An 18,203-nucleotide genomic window follows, 5' to 3' on the forward strand; every position below is an offset into this window, starting at 1 on the left:
TACTTACCATAGACCTCAAACAGTCAACAAATCCCTTTTGGGCAGTGGCTCTGCTGGTTGATCAATTACTTTATTTATCTTCTCCTGATATGCCCGGTTCAATAATCACTAACAAATACATATCTGTACATCTTGGCGAGGACAAATGAATCGGTTTGAAGCTACAAATTATCCCCAAAGAGTACATTACAGTCCTAACCACGTTCAATCTGAAATTCAGCCTGAAAAACCAAATCCCTGCTATCAGAGCTGATCAGGATGGAGTTTGCCAATTCTTGAACATAACATCACAGGGTTAAAATATATTTTGAAATGATACCATTCTTTTAATACTAGCTCAGTTTACAACGTCGTTACAATAAAGTCCAACATGGCAAAAGAAATTATAGCCAGGCAAACTTTCTTTCAACACTGGCTCGAAATAGTTTAATTGCTTGAGAGTTCTGTTGTCACAGCGGTTCTATAACGCATTATTGGAACAAGTGAAAGCAATAGTATTCCATACAACCAGAGTCTCGCATAATAATTAACTTTTTCTGAATTGTCCTTGCAGCTCCACTTCTTCCAACCGCTCTCAGCTTGATCATTAGACAAAGCACTGACTTGGGGAGAGATGTTCACCTAGTTGAAACGTGACTGCTGACTTATGGAACATTGCCGGGCTAATGGGGTTAGCTCTGGTAAATCGCTGGTGTCCATCATTCCCCGGCGCCTTGCATCTTCCTCTCCGCGTGCGTCCTTTGTGGCTTCATCTCGCCCATCTCCAAGACTGACATCTGGCCCCTTCAGGACCGCCCGACCTGCCAGAGGGGCTTCCCGGAGAACATTTAAAGGGTGCAAAGATCAGGAGCAGAGCACACACACATACCACACCCGCAAAAACCACACACAGTCACTTAGCCTGCAAGCAGACCTGCAAGTGAAAATTGAGGAGCAAGAGATGAAGGTGAGTGGGCTTTTATGAACTCGCTGTTTGCTTCAATGTGCTGAATGGTCGGATAGGTTACTGGGACTGTTACCAATTGTTGGCCGGGATTGATTTAAACAGGTGGGAATCATTCTCTACTTGGAAAGGCAGGCTCTGAAGAGAATCTGTCCATTTGATGGTACTAATGACTTTCACCAACACAAATCGCTTTATTCCAAAAGCGTCATAGTAAGTTCAGCTCTTGACTGAAGAATAGTTTATTTAGACTACGCAAAAAAAAAGCATATTTTAAAAAAATTATCTTGACAGAACAGTATGGAAAGTAATGTGGAAAAACTGCCGGGGTATTTACTGCGTTTTTTCCCCCCCTTTCTTGTCCAGGGTCTGGGGGCTGTCACAGCTCATGTACTCTTGCTGTTCCTTATCTCTTCATTCGTTGTTCAATCCAGGAGCGCCCCGCAGGTACAGAGCCGATTGTTAGAGGAGTGGGGATTCCAATGGTTTCAAATCAATTCAAATTTCACGTTCAAATTTTATATTTCAGTCTCTTTTTAAAAAAAAACATAAAATATAGCTGACAAGCGTATGCTTCTTGTTTGGGCAGGATCGCTTTCAGAGACGGAACTGGACGCCCCAGGCAATGTTGTACTTAAAAGGAACACGTAAGTTAACCCAACTCTCCATTATGGCTGAGTCCAGTATTGGAGTTTGTGATTTACTCTTAAATATTTGTTTGACAGGGATTTACATGTTTACATTTGTTCTTCATTTCTACCCTAAAAGCAGACCAATGAGGAGATAATCTAAAGAGATGAACAATAACGTTTTTAGGACTACCTAGATAATTAAGAGATTGCATAGTTCTTAATAACTGCTTAATATTTAAGAAAACTATACATTAATCGTTGGGATTTAGAAGTGATATTTTTGGTTATTGCAACTTTAGAGTCTTGAGGTGAGAGGATCACACTGAATCCAGAGTATCTTGATGAATTGAAATGCGCAGTTTGAGGTTTATATCATTAACTTTAATCCGTACACTTGTTCATTTACAATGAATCCCTTTTAACTGCCTATAATACATTATTTTAGGTCACTTTTATTGGACTTTGACGAGTACAAATTGAGTGCCGCGCCTAGCTACCTGACTGCACTCGGAAAGTAATTCATTGACTGTGAAGCGGTTTGGAACGGCCCAGGGACAGAAAAGGCGCTATATATATACAAGGCTCGAATTGCGCTTATTTTGACTGAATACAAGGGCTGGATGGGGGCAAGTGCCGGGTAATAGGGAGAACCAAGTCTTCACATTTCCCTGTAGAAACTAACCAGTCAATATTCCTAAACTTGTGGCTAGTAGAATCTTTCACAAATCACAAACCCATCGCTGAAAGTGCGCTTTCGTTGCCAATATACCAGCCAAGGTCACACTTGAGAGCTTCCAGAGAAACAATAGGGTATAAGCAAATAGATCTGTAAACTTGTCTTCACAATTATTATTACAGAGGGACGCCGATTCATTGCGGATGATGGAAACGACGGCGACCTCTTTGAAAAAATAGATATTGGTAAGAGAATTGGATTTAGTGCACGTTGGTATTGCAGTGACACAGTTCCATTATTCTCTCGGTCCTGCCCCCCTTTACAGGTGCATAATAATTATTGTCTTTTATCAGAAACTAGGAGCCAAAACACCAACCCATTAACCCTATCAGAAGCAACGGCTGTGATCCTGGCTTCCATCAGGCAGGCACAACAAGAAGGCAAGTGTTTTTGCGAATGACCTAGGAGTCCATTGTACGCTGGGGTATGTCGGATTACAAACCTGAACATTACTGATGTACTATCATTTAGAATTACTCCTGAACTTGAAAGTGCCAGTTTGTGATTTCATTTCCGATAGAAATAGGATGTACCTCAGCAAAAGACCCAACTAGGACCTTGTGAAACTATAGGGTAAATGCATCATTCCATACACCCAGCTGAAAGGAAACAAAAGCCTGGGGAATAGCACTGCAGGGTGGCAGCCCAATTCCTATGGGCCATTCCCTCAAGTGGAGGTGGATGTTTAGGGGCATTGAATGTTGGAGGATTTGGAATATTTCCCCAATATTGTCCACTTTTTCACTGAAAGGTGGTGACTTATACTGAGGTTTTGTTCTGCCATTACCAATAGCCTCTAGTATTACACCCCAAAAAATTAGAACTTGTGAGCCGAGTAGCTGAATGTTTTCAGAGTCTTTGACAATGTCAGACATCACTGCAGAACCTAATTCTGGCCTCCAAATACACATACACACACACACACCTAGAGTTAAAAATAATAAAACCAGGGACACACAAACTTCTGCTAATACTTTTTCCCCCAGCCAAATCTATAACAGTGAGACTAATTGTAGTGCTCCTGTGGTGCAGTTTTGGTCTCCAGTTGTGCAGTTTTGCTTTCCATATTTAAGGAAGGGCACACTTGAATTGGAGGCAGTACAGTGAAGCTTCACTAAATTGGTCCCAGGGATGAGGGGGTGGCCCTATGAGAAAGGCTGAGTAAATTGGGCTTATATTTTCTGGAATTTAGAAGAATGGGAGGTAATCTCATTGAAACATACACAATTCTTAAGGGACTTGATAGGGTAATTGCTGACAAATTGTTTCCTCTGGTTGGGGAATCTAAAACACAGGGGCACAGTCTCAGGATAAGGGCTGATCATTTAGGACTGAGATGAGAAGAAATGACTTCACTCAAAGGGTTGTGAATCTTTGGAATTCTGTACCCCACAGGGTTGTGGGTGCTCCATCACTGAATACATTTAAGGCTGGGGTAGACAGATTTTTGGTCTTTTGGAGGATCAAGGGATTTGGGGAGAGTGCAGGAAAGTGGAGCTGAAACCCAAGATCATCCTTGATCATATTGAACGGTGGAGCAGGCTCAACAGGCCATGTGGTCTACTCCTGCTCCCATTTCTTATGTTCTTGTGGTGACTAATTCATCACAAACCAGGAATTAAACCTGACATCTACCACCTGGTTCTAAACCCAACATCACACCAGTCAGTACATTCACCCACTGAGGCATTGGGAAAAACAGACAGAGCTATAGTTTTAAAAGACCCCATGGTACATTTTGCGGAAGGGAGTGGTGCCCTGGTAAAATCCCTACACCAGCTCAGCAAAGTAGACGAACTGCCTATTGATCACATTTGATGTTATATGTGGCCTTGCCCTGTACTAATTGGCTGCTGCACTTTCCTACAAATTAGCGACTGAACTTCAAAGGTAATTCATTGGTTGTGAATCAGTTTGGGTCAGACCAGGAACCTGAGAGGTGCTACATGAATTCAAGTTCATATATCACCATTCTTCACATGGAAGACATGACAGATCTAAACAGTGTTTAGCCTGCAGATGGAGTGTTGAATTGCACAGGTGAAATTCTTAAAAGTTAGCAAGAGATGCAGTTACATCCTTTAATCTATTAGTTACTCTCTTTCTATCTGTTGCTTAATAAACCAGTAAGGTTTGTTAACCTATCAAGCAAAAATCATTGCTAGAAATAAGTTCTAGAGGAATGAAAGCTGGATGGTGACCAGATGTATAGGAGGAAAAGAGCGTTCGATCCTTTGAAGAGAAAATTGGTATAATATTCCAGGGTAGGGCATTTATGTAATATTCATAGGACCAAACTTATCTTTAGCTGCTGTAATTATTTGAAACTTTACACAAGTTTCTGATGCACATTTAATACTGCAGATAGTATGATAGCTCTCCTAGCCATTTTATATACAACAACCAGGGGGCAACAGATAGAAATAGGGATGGTGCCAAGGGACTGAAAGATTGCAAATGTTATACACTTTTTTTTAAATAAAAGGGAGATATATAAGGTTGGCACTTCCAGGGTAATCAGTTTAACACCATTGGTGGGGGTAGCTTTAAGAAACAATAATCTGGGGAAAAAATTAATGGGCACACGGATAAGCATGAACTAATAAAGGAGAACCAGCACAGGTTTTTTTTAAGGGAAAATCACGTTTGACTAACTTGGTTTTAGTGTTTTTGTTGAAGTAACAGAGAAGTGGATGAGGGCAGTGCAGTAGATATTGAGCAAACGGCATGTGATAATGTTCTATGTATTAGTTAGCAAAGTTGAAGCCCATGGGATAAAGGGGTAGTAGCAGCTTGGATAAAAATTGGCTAAGGGATGGAAAGCGGAGCTGTGGTGAATGGTTGTTCTTCATACTGAAAGGATGCATACATTGGAGTTCCCCATGGTTCAGTACTGGGACTACTGTTTGGATATAAATTAATGACTTTGACTCGGGAGTACAGGGCACAATTTCAAAATGGCTTAGTTTGCTGCCAGCATAACTGCAGGGTATGCATTCACCAGACACGCTGTGATGTCACTGCCAGCGACACCATAGGTAGCTGCCTGCATTAAAGAATAGGACCATCCATAATATTGAGCAATGTAAAGAAATTTAAACAAGGGCAGTATCAATAAAATGTTTTTTTTTTCACCAAGGCTAAGGAGTGCAGTTGTCACAGAAAGTGCTGAGGTGGTGGGGTTTGTGGCAAGCGAAGTGGCGAGCAGAGCAGCAAGCAGGGCAGTGAGCAGGTGGTTGGTGAATGTTCAACTGGCGCACAATGATGATGTCAGTGGCACTATGCATGCGCCTACAGCAGAATGGGTGCCGACTGAAACTTGAAAGTGTAGAAAACATTGAGAAGGATAGTAAAAGACTACAAGAGGACACTGACATGCTGGTGGGATCAGTGAACACACAGCAGATGAAACTGAATGTAGAAATGTATGAAATGATGCATTTTGAAAGGATGAATGAGGAAAGACAATGCTACTTAAATGGCACCATGTTAAAAGAGATACAAGCAGAGAGAGACAAGGGACTGTGTGTACACCAATCTCTGAAGGGAATAGGATGGGTTAACAATAAAACACATGGGATCCTGGGCTTTATTATGGAGGCAGAGTACAAAAGCTTGTGGGTTTTGATAAACCTAGATGGAACACAAGTTTGGCCCCAGCTGGAGATTGTGTCCAATTCTAGATGCTACACATTAGAAAGGACATGGCAGCTGTGGAGTGAGAACAGAAGAGGTTTAATCAAATGATTTCCAGGATGATGGATCACAGGAATGTAGATAGCTGCTGTTGTTTTCCTTAGAGGAGGAGATTTTATAGAGGTGTTTAAAATCATGAATGATTTAGATGCAGTAAATAAAGAGAAACTGTTTCCAGTGGCTGAAAGGTCAATTACCAGAAAGCACATATTTAAGGTGAGTGAGAACAGAATCAGAGGCATGATGTGGAAAACCCTTTTTTACCCAATGAATGGTTAGGATTTGGAACGCACTGTCTAATTGGGTGATAGATACAGATTTAATAGTTGCCTTCAAAAAGGGAATTGAATAAATACTCAAAGGAGAAAAAAATTGTTGGGATATGGAAAAAGAGCCGGTGAGTGGACTAACTGGATTTCTCATTAGAAGACGCAGTGCGGAGCCATGGGGCAAATGGCCTCCTTCTGTGCTGTACTATTCTATGCTATAATTTGTAGTCTTCCCCATCCCCAATTTACCTTACTTAATATTATCTCTATCGCAACTTGTTTGTTGTATTTTTACTAAGATTTCTTGTAATCACAGCAATTTATTTTTTTACAGGATCAATTTGAAAAACCTATTTCATTTTCTTTTATAACTAACAACCAAAAGTGCTCAAAGTATTGGCGACGGTGATAAAAGGCTGGTTGACCAAGAGTCATGAAGCTATTAATGTATATATTATTGGAAAATATTTTTCTTTTAAAATAGAGGTTTTGTCTGTGGGTGTGTCTTAATTGGATTAAAGCCAGCTAGGCTGGGTGCTTTGATATGTACTAGTTTTGAGATGTAAACAGAGAGGTAGAGTGAATTTGCATTCTTTGAATAGAGCATTCAAGAAGTGGGGTGAAAACTGACCCCAGTTACTGAAAAGTGGGGTGAAAACTGACCCGCCTATCTAGCAGATACCAAGCAATATGTTTATATTACTAATAAAATTGGAACTATGAAAGGGGTTTTATTGTTGGAGAGATTTAGTTCAGAGGTTGGTGATACAGTGAGAATTTACATTCAATGGGGGTGGTAGGTATAACTTCAGTAGTTTTCGGGTGTGCAGAGCAGAGGCAATGTAAGATCAAAAGGCAGCTGTAAGCCTTCAACTGACTCCACAGGAACCAAAGTGAAAAAGAACCTCATTTTGAATTTGTAAGGTGAAAATGCTTTGCCTGGTGTTTGGTTAAATCTATGGGTTGCTGTTGCCTTAATGGAGATTAGTTTGGAAATTTGTTAAAAGTTATGATAGTAGTAATTTGAAGCCATGTGTATATATATTTCAACCTGTGTAAATTAATAAAATGTTTCAATTAGCTTAATGTAAAGCCTCGAGAACTGGTGGTCTGATTTTGGAATTTAGGGTCACATCTCAAACATAACACTTAAAATTATAGGTTATGACAGTTGTTTAAAGTTTCCCTCTGGGATTTTTAAATAACTCTGCTTTACCAACTGCATCGTTCATAACACCAAGTCAAAATCATTGAATTAAGTAACAAAGATGCTGTTTGTTTCCCAGTTGGCAGGGGGAGGAAATGTCTTTTATATTTGCTCATGGGATGTGGGCATCACTAGCTAGGCCAGCATTCATTGTCCATCCCTAATTGTCCTTGTTCAGAGGGCATTTAAGAGTCAACCACATTGCTCTGGGTCTGGAGTCACATGTAGGCCAGACCAGGTAAGAATTGCAGATTTCCCTCCCTAAAGGGCATTAGTGAACCAGATGGGATTTTATGACAACCAGCAATGGTTTCATGGCTGCCATCAGACTGTGAATTCCAGATTTTTTATTGGATTCAAATTCCAACATCTGCCATGGTGGGATTCAAACCCAGGTCCCCAAAGCATTATCCTGGGCCTCTGGAATACAAGTCCAGCAAAAATACCACTATGCCACCACCTCCCCAATGTGAGGATGGGCAGTCGAGTGATCAATAGCAGAAGGATGGGGTGGTAATTAGGCGGTGCAGTTGGAGGCATGGGACCTTTAGGTATATGTTAAATTAGAATTGGCAACCCTACTTTGGCTATACTAATTGAGTTGAAAACTGACTCATATGAATTGTCACTTATATATACTTTTTTAAAATTACAGAAGAGAATGAGGAAAGTGCACGGCAGTATTTTTGGCAAGAGAACCCAAATTGGAGAAAATTACTCTTCTAAACTTTTGACGCACTTCTACAAACCTGGATTCCCCACATTCACCTATTAGATTTCATCTATGTGCAATGTGACTCTGTACCAAGTGCTTACACAGAAGTATGTTTGTAAATTATTGATTATGTTGTACATGGGAAGGCATTGTATTCTTTTCATATAGCCTGTTTGAAATGTAAAATTGTTTAATTGTTTTAATGAATTAAAATTCCTCTAGCTCCTTGAATGCTAATCATTACTATTGAATATTAGGACTTTCAAAATTACATTTTCAGTTCAATTTTTTTCACATTTAAACCTAATATCTGGACTCAAAATAGAAAAAAGTGATTTTGTTCCTCCTCAGATGGTCAGCATTTCTGATACTGTTTCAAATTACACAAATCTTTTGACCATAATATGGAGCATGGTTTTGTATAATAAATAAAATCTGACAACATACACACAGACTGCCATTTTAATAGAGCAGCACCACAAAAACTAACATATGTGTAAGGATACCTTTTAAAATTAGCTGTTTTTTGGCAAATTTACTTGCTGACAAACTAACTTTACAACTCTCTTCGCTGTGTAATGTGCACTCTTAGGCCAAAACTGCAAGTTTACACCACCCCTTTCATAAACTGAGTGTAATACATACAAACATATGAATTAGGAGCAGTAGACCATTCAGCCCTTTGAGATTGCTTTGCTGTTCAATAAGATCATGGCTGATCTGATTGTGGCCTCAGCTCGACATTCCCCCTACCCACTTTTATTGCAAAAGCCTTTTGCAGCTGCTGAAGTTATTTGAAGTGTAATCACTTTTGTACCATAGGAAACACAGCACCCAATTTGTGCAGAGCAAAAAAGGTAAATGACAAAATTATCTGTTTTAGTTGTTGGTTGGGAGAGGAGTATCATCAGGAAACTAGATAATTTTTTAAGTGCTGATTGGCCAACAGCTCCCCTGTCCTTCTTTGAATTAGCCATTGAATCGTTTACATTTACCTGAAAGGGCAGAAGGGAGCTTTGGTTCTGCATTGGAGTGTCAAGGTATGCGCCCATATCTCTAAGTGGAACTTCAACCTACAATCTACAGGGGCAAGAGTCCCACCGACTGAGGCATAGCTGATGCTCATAATAGATTACCAAATACCCTTAACAACAGACAAGGCTGTGAAATATGTGATTAACATTGACATTTTTCATAATAAATGCAACAACTTAATCTGATATCACCAAGGCTCCTTAGCACCTTCCAAACCCATGACCGCTACCATCTCGAAGGACAAGGGCAGCAGACACATGGGAACATCACCACCTGGAAATTCCCCTCCAAGCCACTCACCATCCTGACTTGGAAATATGCTGTCGTTCCTTCACTGTCGCTGCGTCAAAATCCCAGAACTCCCTCCATAATGGCACTGTACTTACACCACATGGACTGCAGCGGTTCAAGAAGGCAGCTGCCACCTTCTCAAGGGCAATTAGTGATGGGCAATAAATGCTGGCCCAGCCAGCGATGCCCACATCCCATGAATGAATTTAAAAAAGTTTCATGACACTTCGTCGTCTGCTCCTTAGGCTGTCCCTCGGGATCGAGGAAGACTTGTTTCCACACTAAAAATGAGTTCTCAGGTGGCTGAAGAGTCCAATGCATGACCTACAGTCTCTGTCACAAGTGGGGCAGATGGTGGTAGAGGGAACGGGTGGGTGGGGTGCCCGGGTTGCCACCGCTCCTTTTGCTGTCGACGCTTGACTTCATCTAGCCCTTGGCAATGAGACTCCAGGTGTTCAGCTCCTTCCTGGATGCTTTCCCTCTACTTCGGGCCGTCTTGAGCCAGAGGTTCCCAGATGTCGGTGGGGATGTTGCACTTTTTCAAAGAGGCTTCGAGGGGGTCTTTGAATCACTTCCTCTGCCCTCCTGGGGCCCCGCTTGCCGTGTCGAAGCTCGGAGTAGAGTGCTTGTTTCGGGAGTCTCGTGTCAGGCATGCGGACGATGTGGCCCACCCAGTGGAGCTGATTGAGCGTGGTCAATGCTTCGATGCTGGGGTTGTTGGCCTGAGTGAAAACACTGATGTTGGTGCATCTATCCTGCCAATGGATTTGCAGGATCTTGCAGAGGCAGTGCTGGTGGTACTTCTCCAGAGTTTTGAGGTGCCTGCTGTACATAGTCCACATCTCTGAGCCATGTAGGAGGGTGCTTGTGACACTTACTGCACAGTTGTCAGTTACATCCGATCCATGTCAATCTAGTAACATAAGCTAGTTGTCCAGTCCAAGTCTTAATGTTTTGTGCTTTAACATAGTTATTTTTAAAGAAGAATAAACTATATGGTTTCTGCACATATGTTTAGTAACAGCAATATTGATTTTAACTGATCAGTATTAAAGTTACCAATATCAGGTTAAGTTAATGTTAAGGGCCAATTGGATGTAGTAATAGACCTGTTAGGGCATTAGGTTAAAAGAGAAGATTCATATGTGGTCTGAAAATTCTGATTCAGACCTGTGACACAACTAATACAAATACTGAACAGGATGCAAGAATTCCAAAACATTCATTTGCTGTCACTGAGCTTTCCAAGTCAATATTATCGGAATCGATTAACTTTAATTAAATTCAAAAATAAAACATGAGGAACACTTCAGTACATCTGGCAGTGTGTTACAGTTCAATCAGGGAGTTCAAGCTGCTGTGATAACGTACACTTTTTAGATGCACTTTGTACTCTGGAGTTATGGATAGTGATGGTAGAGGCGCCAATGTTCTTTCCATCACATGACTAACCAGGAATCTCTCGTGCTCTTATCTGCCAGTGGTGTGCATTGAAAAGATTTGTAGGTTGATACTCAATCTTTTTGGCCATGTTATGAACACACCTTCCTTGGCCTTTAAGTCCTGGGTTGGGACTTGAACCTGGAGCTTCTGAGGCAGGAACACTACCCACTGTGCCACAAGTCCTATGCTCTTTACTATGCTCTTTACTATATAGGTGGACCTAAATAAAAACAGCAATGAAATGGAACTACTGTATTGGGCATATTAAATGATGCATGCAAATTAAATTGACAGCTAGCCATTGTGACTGCTTCTTTGCCTGAAACCTGATTATGCAAAATGGATCAATTAATGCTGCGAGTGTGGAACAGCGCCCATTAAAAGCAGTCTGTGCACACCATCTGTATGTTAATCTGATTCCTACTAAATTACCTTTGGATTTTCGTAGTCAGTCAAATTCCTAGAAATGGAAAACTGTACCAGCACCCTGATTACATGGCTCATTGAGATTCTTATTGTCCTTTGCACTGCCCAAAGTACAGTAGCACATTTGGAATCAAACTTTACAATAGGTACTTGGGGCTTTTAACTATCATTGGAGCTTAGGGCTAGGATTGTGTTCAAGACATCTGCCCTGCTAACTCATGGCTGAGCACATTTCACCTTCTACCCTTCACGGGCTGACAAAGTGATTTCATGAATCAGCTTTATTCCTCCTTATTCTATACAAACCTATGTTGCAAGGGCAGGAAACGATTTCCTTGTGAAGTACATTTTAAAACAATGAAGCCAAGTGTCTTTCTGTTCAATGTCGACACAGGAGGATATAAATGAGGGTTTGCAGGAAACAGAAAGCTTCCTCACTCTTTTATGGCTCTTGCCACACAAATTAATCCAGCCATTGCACTATTTAACTTTTGTTTCAGCTAGTTCTTGGAAGTTAATTTACTTTCGACACAGTCACACGGTGACTAGCTGCCCTGTATGTTAGTGAATTGTCCCTTATTTTGACTGTTTGTCCCGTGTCCCTTAAGGGTACCCTTTTGCCCCTTATTTCTAGGACAGCCTGTGGATCCTGGGAGTCTCCATGGTGAGTTTGAGTGATTTGAGCGGGGCATCAAGTGAGCGAGTCGGCCAACCTAGAGAGGATGATGTTGTGACTCAATAAGATAAATTGTCAGTTTTAGTTAATTTTAACCGGCCCTCATCCCCACTATCATGGTCAGAAGACCCCACTCCCTATCCCCTCCCATGTTGAAACCCCCTTGCTCACATGTTTACCAAACCTCAAACCCCCACCTCACCCCAACACCCCACTCCCAGTCACCAGTACCACTCCTTCCCCGGTCCCACAGTCAAAGTGTCCCTTACTTTATTTCATAAGGGTTGGTCACAGTGGTCACATCAAATAGCAGCAACAATACATGCTTGTTTAAGAAAAGTCATTTGTAGTATTTAAACAACACTGCTAAAAACATAGGGCAGTATTGGTGATGGAGATCTTGCCCGCCGGCTAGAGAGCCAGCGAGAACCCAGCATCGCCTCTTTTTGGGAAAGCCCGCTAGCCAGGCACTGAACAAGGCAGCAGCAGGCCTTCCCTCGGATCAAGGAGCCTGGGAGTTGAAGCCCTGCAAGCTGAGAGCTGCCAACCAACAGAGGCTGGCAGCTCTTCATCACTTGGCAGTGCCACCGGGAGGTGGTGACTGCTGCTGGTAATACACCCACCAAGGCCTAGGATCATTGAGGGTACAGGTGATGGCAGGAGGGGCATAGCATGAGGAAGGGGATTGGCAGCAAGGTCATGGGTGGCTCACAGTAACCCTTCCCAATGCTGGGTCCCGCGATCAGTTCTTGAGTGCAATTGAACAAGGGGCACGTTCTGGAAGCCCACAAGCAACCCTTAAAGAGTTTGCTCTTCAGGCTTCCCACATAGTGAGCCCCCTGCTCGTCATTGGGTGAATACCAGCGGTGGTGGGATGAGGGCCTTAAGTGGGCATTAATTGTCTCAATTGGTGGCAGGAAGGCCATCTACAAGCCTTCCCACCACAGGCTTAATTGGAGTTGAGGCAGAAAGGCAGCAGGGTGCCAATGGCCACCCCGCTGCACAATTAAATGCTCCCACCCCCAAACTTGCCAAGGGGGAGGACATCAAATTCTGCCCAATGTGTCGGGACTTAATGAAGAGGGGGGCATCATGTAAGAGTTGTTGAAGGATTTTTTTGAAAAAGTAGACAACTCTCATTTGATGCATTATTCTTGCACTTAAAGGTCTGTAAACACACCACTTGGTACTTTTCAGAGTTGGTAGTCATAGAGGTGAAAGAACTTATTAAAATTGAACATAGTCTTATTTCAGGCACCAAAAACAGCATTTAATTCTCTCTACTGTGTAATATAGTACAGCCAAATTACACTAGTTATAGTATTTTCTATATCCCTCCAACACTTTTCCTGTGCCTCAATGGAGATGGTCATTTATGCCAACCAACAGTAAATTAGAGGATTTTTATCTTATTTCCCAGTAACTATGTTGTGCCTAACAGAGCCAGATGAGTAACATCTTCATGCTATTGGTTCCGATTCCAGAGATAAGAGAGTGATGTACTAACTCACTACAACACCCCTTCCCCACGGTTGTTAGTTTTAAGATTCTTGCTCCTCACCTCTTACAGAAGGGTTACAGCACAGAAAGAAATCGTTCAGCTAGTCGTGTCCATGCCAGATCTCTGCAAGTGACTCAGCTAATCCCACTCCCCTGCCTTTTCCCTATAGCCCTGCAAATTCTTTTCTATTCAGATTATTACCCAATTCCCTTCTGAAAGCCAACATTGAATCTGCTTCCAACAGAATTACATTTTGTTCTTTGCCAATCACCTTAAATTTGCGTCCTCCGATTGTCAACTCTTCTACCACTGGGAATGTTTTCTCCTCATCTACCCTGTACAGACACCTCATGATTTCAAACACCTATATTAAATCTTCTCTTCTCCAAGGAGAAGAGTCCCAACTTCACCAATCTATCTTCATAACTGAAGGCCCTCATCCCAGGAACCATTCTCATAAACCTCACAGCTGAGTGGCTAGGTGTTATGATCAGGTGAGGTCAAATGGCTCCCATCTTTTCCCTCTCTGCGCTTTGACTGCAACAGGTTTTTTTTGCTAGAAAGAATATATTTTCCAATTCCATGAGTGTTTAATTCATTCTATGCACTGTGACCATAAAATACATGTAGACAGGTTTTCTTGAGTTTTTATAAAGAAGATAGGTTTTAATTGTGCTTAACCCAGTCTAAGTAAAATAATAAAAACATGTTCTGACTTTCACACACACACAAATAAATTCAATGTTATGGAGGAGCATTTCAAATTGGATTTTATCTTTTTGTAACAGTGGTAGGAAGATGGATGCACACTATTTCACAAGAGTCCCCAAAAGAAAGGTCACAGGGACAAAAGATGTAGTGAAATCAGTAAAAGCTAAGCTTAAATGCCTTCAATGAATAGGGTAACTTGTACATGTATACACCACCCCCCTACCCCTCCAGTGATTATTAATGATATTAGCAAAGAATACAAGCAGTGTCCCAAATCACAGAAGTACAAAATAACAATCTTGTCACATTTTAGGACCACACATGTCAAAAAATGTCAAGCTAAGCTCCAACCCCAACAATAAACACTAGTTCAAATGTTAGGTGCTGTCAGTCCTTTGATGCACTGGGAGCTAAGTCATTTAGAGTAAGAGACAAACATTACGCACCAGCCTTTATTTCTGAAACAATCATAGAAAACACAATTCCTAATGGGAACCATGAATGAACCAATGGGACAAGACTTAAGTATAAAATTCGATAAATATTCTAATAAAATGACCCTTTATTTATAGAAACAGTGAAGTGTGTTACAGAAATCAAAAGGGAGGTTTTGCAAGTTTGCAAAAATCATTGCTAGAAATAAGTTCTAGAGGAATGAAAACTGGATGGTGACCAGATGTATAGGAGGAAAAGACAGTTTGATCCTTTGAGAAAATTGGTATAATATTCCAGGGTAGGGCATTTATGTAATATTCATAGGACCAAACTTATCTTTAGCTGCTATAATTATTTGAAACTTTACACGAGTTTCTGATGCACATTTAATACTGCAGATAGTATGAAAGCTCTCCCAGCCATTTTATATACAACAACCAGGGGGCAACATGGATTTAACTTGTCAATCTTTCATCTCCATTTTCCATCATCAAGCTATTGTAACCATAAATGTTCCAAATGGCACAGTTAACCATCTACTCAGTTTTGGTACTCTGCATCTGACTGGTTCTTTCCGACAGGAATTGGACCAGGAAAAAATGGTGCTTTAATGTTCCTTCGATCCTTTTCAGCCTCTTCATCCTCATCGTACCGCTCATCATCATCCTCTTCATCATCACTCTGGTTTGGGCTTGAATGCAAGGACACGGAAGGGGATGGGGGCACTGATGCTGGTCTGGGATACTTGAAACCCTCAGTCTGGTGTGGAAAAAAGTAGTTCATGACATTTTTTTTGAAAAAGTGTGAAGTCTATGTAGAATATAGTTCTGGTAACACTGCCTTAAATACAAATTCAAACAATACAAAACAAGTCGACTTACCAATGGCGGTACAATTGAGTCCATCTGGAATTTTTCTGGGAAAGCTTTGCTCAGTGCAAGATGGCGAGCATACATGTAGTACTGAATATTAAAAGAAACACAAAATTAATCAACCAATGCAGAATGCAGCAAGTTTTTGAGACCTAATACCACAGGTGCTTGTATATGTTGAGTTATGATGTATGGGAGAGCCTATGGGAATATCAGATAATATTTTGAAAAAAAACCATACTGCTGTAATTCTGCTGTTACAATTATTAGGCTTTTGGTGGATCAGCTACATACACATTGGTAACTTTCGGTGGAGTGGCAATTGAGTCAAATTGCCACTCTGCTCATAGTTCCTTACCTGGAAATCCAGCTGCTCCTATCTCACCCAACCTTCCAATTCAGGCCAAATGAGATCTGTGCAGCACAGCGGGTTCCCACGGCCTTCTGTCCAGGGCTGCAGCGTTGGAGGTAAGGAGGGCATGCCCCCTTTTATATGGCATTAACCTTACCTGCTTTAAGGTCCAGCCACTTGGAGCAGCCGGAGATGGGGGGTGGGGATGCACAGTCAGGGGGTACTGTGGGCAGTCAAGGGGGATAGTCAGGGTTGGGTGGGAGAGGTAGAGGGGGAGGGTTGTTAATAGTTATCCAGAAGTAGAAGTGGTTTTAATTCTTCTAAATTTTTCTGGGTAACCATTACTGTAATACAGTTGGAACCATCCAAAGTTTGTGATTTAAATGATTTAAATCACATTACTGGATGGTTCCCAGCGCAGGGGAATTGCCCATCGGAAGTTTGATCCGTGCAATCCTTATGTGGGAGCTTCCAGAGTATTGGCCGGTGGGGGGGGAGGGGGGAGCGGTGAGAAGGGTGGTTTGCCAGTGCATCTTTAGATACACTGCCCTGGAACTCAGAGGTTAGAGGCCATTGATTTTTTTTTTTAAGTTTAGAAGCTAAAATTCACATTTCCCAAATTCTGTAAGTTGATTTTTTCTCTTCCCTCCATCATATTAGCTTCTTCATCAGGAAATTAAAAACCATCAAACCAATCTCCATTCCATTTTTGGAACATGCCAGGAGAGCACTCCAACCATTTTCTCTCTCCAAAAGGCTCCACCAAGCTCAACAACTTCCCCTCCCCTTTCCACAATCTTGAACCCATGTCCTCTGGTCTTTCTGCCCTGGCAGAACTGAAAGCATGGTTTCAGATTTTCACTCTCCCTGTGCTGTTAAGAATCTTATCCACCTTACTTAAACATCTCTTTTCAACATTAGGAAGCCATTTGTTGGAGCTCTTCCCTCAGATATCAGGGTTCCTCTACATTGCCTCTGGGGCATGAATTAATGATTAGTAATGTAAGCAGTGCTTCATCTGTGGTCTGAACAGGGCACCATACAACTTTGGTACAAACCCTTCAGAGAGTGAAACTGTATTAGATAACCAAATCCATTTGATAAGTCAACCTACATCTCTTTAAATTTTCCCATTGCCAAGTTCTATCCCACCCATGGAGATTCACTTGTTACTGATCAAATTGCAAAAGAGAGCTCTCTTTGTAAGATCTTAGCTGAATCTCTTGACTCTATTATGCTCACGATTTTTGTCTCATCTGTAAATTTAGCTATCTCACTAGGAGACTACAATTTTAATTTACACTATTCAGTATTAGAAATATAGTGACCAGAAAAAAATTGTGCTTTAATGTTTCTTTAAACCTTTTCAGCTTCTTCATCCTCATTGTACCACTCATCATCCTCCTCCTCATCATCACAATGGTATGGGCTTGAGTGCAAGGACACGGAAGGGGATGGGGGCACCCCATTGAATATCCTTCATTTCCATCTAATCTCCCTTTCTCTGCAATATAGTTTCTCCTTACAGTTGTCATGTGCTTCTGTCTCTTGAGCATGTTGTCATTAATTTACATTATTACCCTAGGCAGGCATTGACTTCATTTTCAAAAGGAGTCTCTCATGATTTATTTTGAACACATTCACACGTTATATGATAAGGTTTCTACTGGTTTTCATTAACCTGGGGTGGTACCTTGTCAGGGAAGTCTTGAGGCTGATCAGGCAAGTTCTATCCTTGCTAAAGCCATGTTAGCTGTTCTTTATTATTTTCATACAGGTAATCCTCCATTTTGTTTCTAATTATGAATCCCATTAGGCTTATGATTATAAAGGTGTGCTTAATGTGTCTGGAGTTGACAGGAATGGCTCTGCGATCCTCTTGAGCATGGGAATTACCTTTGCTTGTTTACAATCTATCAGAAAACTCCCCAGTGTTCGCCAGCTCCCTTAGAATGACTTATAGTGCTTCATGAATGTCTTTGCTTATTTCCAAGTACCAGGAGATTTATTGGCTTTCAATCACATTAGTTGATGCAGAATTTCCGCTTCACTGATCTCAAAACTCCAGAGTAGACCCGTTAGCTGCTTGTACTTACTCTGGCCAGGTATCTCCAGTCTAGAAGCTCGGAAAGCCTTTCAGTTCGATTTCTCTGGATAATTCTCTGGCGACGTGATTGCTTGCAGAATCCAAACATGAACTGGGTCAACTGATTGCAAGATTCATCTAGAGATCGGAATCTACGGTCAACTATGTAAATCCCTG

At 41.4% G+C, this 18,203-nt stretch overlaps 2 protein-coding genes across 2 annotated transcripts in view; one reads left to right on the top strand and one right to left on the bottom strand.

Annotated features, from left to right (window-relative positions):
- spx (spexin hormone) overlaps window positions 1-8,643 on the top strand; it is a 33,424-nt gene extending 24,781 nt beyond the window's left edge. The window contains exons 2-7 of the mRNA XM_078553596.1: window positions 554-946; window positions 1,310-1,390; window positions 1,533-1,590; window positions 2,434-2,496; window positions 2,605-2,691; window positions 8,139-8,643. Coding sequence (XP_078409722.1) covers window positions 647-946; window positions 1,310-1,390; window positions 1,533-1,590; window positions 2,434-2,496; window positions 2,605-2,691; window positions 8,139-8,209 — 660 coding nt within the window. The 5' untranslated portion in view covers window positions 554-646 and the 3' untranslated portion in view covers window positions 8,210-8,643. The remainder of the gene's footprint in view (window positions 1-553; window positions 947-1,309; window positions 1,391-1,532; window positions 1,591-2,433; window positions 2,497-2,604; window positions 2,692-8,138) is intronic.
- Window positions 8,644-14,226: 5,583 nt separating this feature from the next.
- gys2 (glycogen synthase 2) overlaps window positions 14,227-18,203 on the bottom strand; it is a 52,552-nt gene continuing 48,575 nt past the window's right edge. Inside the window, exons 14-16 of the mRNA XM_078553599.1 lie at window positions 18,037-18,200; window positions 15,598-15,678; window positions 14,227-15,475 (exon numbers count right to left, since the gene is read on the bottom strand). Of these exons, the coding sequence (XP_078409725.1) occupies window positions 15,257-15,475; window positions 15,598-15,678; window positions 18,037-18,200 (464 nt within the window). The 3' untranslated portion in view covers window positions 14,227-15,256. The remainder of the gene's footprint in view (window positions 15,476-15,597; window positions 15,679-18,036; window positions 18,201-18,203) is intronic.

This window comes from Cetorhinus maximus, chromosome 12 (genome assembly GCF_964194155.1).
Source record: "Cetorhinus maximus chromosome 12, sCetMax3.hap1.1, whole genome shotgun sequence".
Taxonomy (NCBI): domain Eukaryota; kingdom Metazoa; phylum Chordata; class Chondrichthyes; order Lamniformes; family Cetorhinidae; genus Cetorhinus; species Cetorhinus maximus.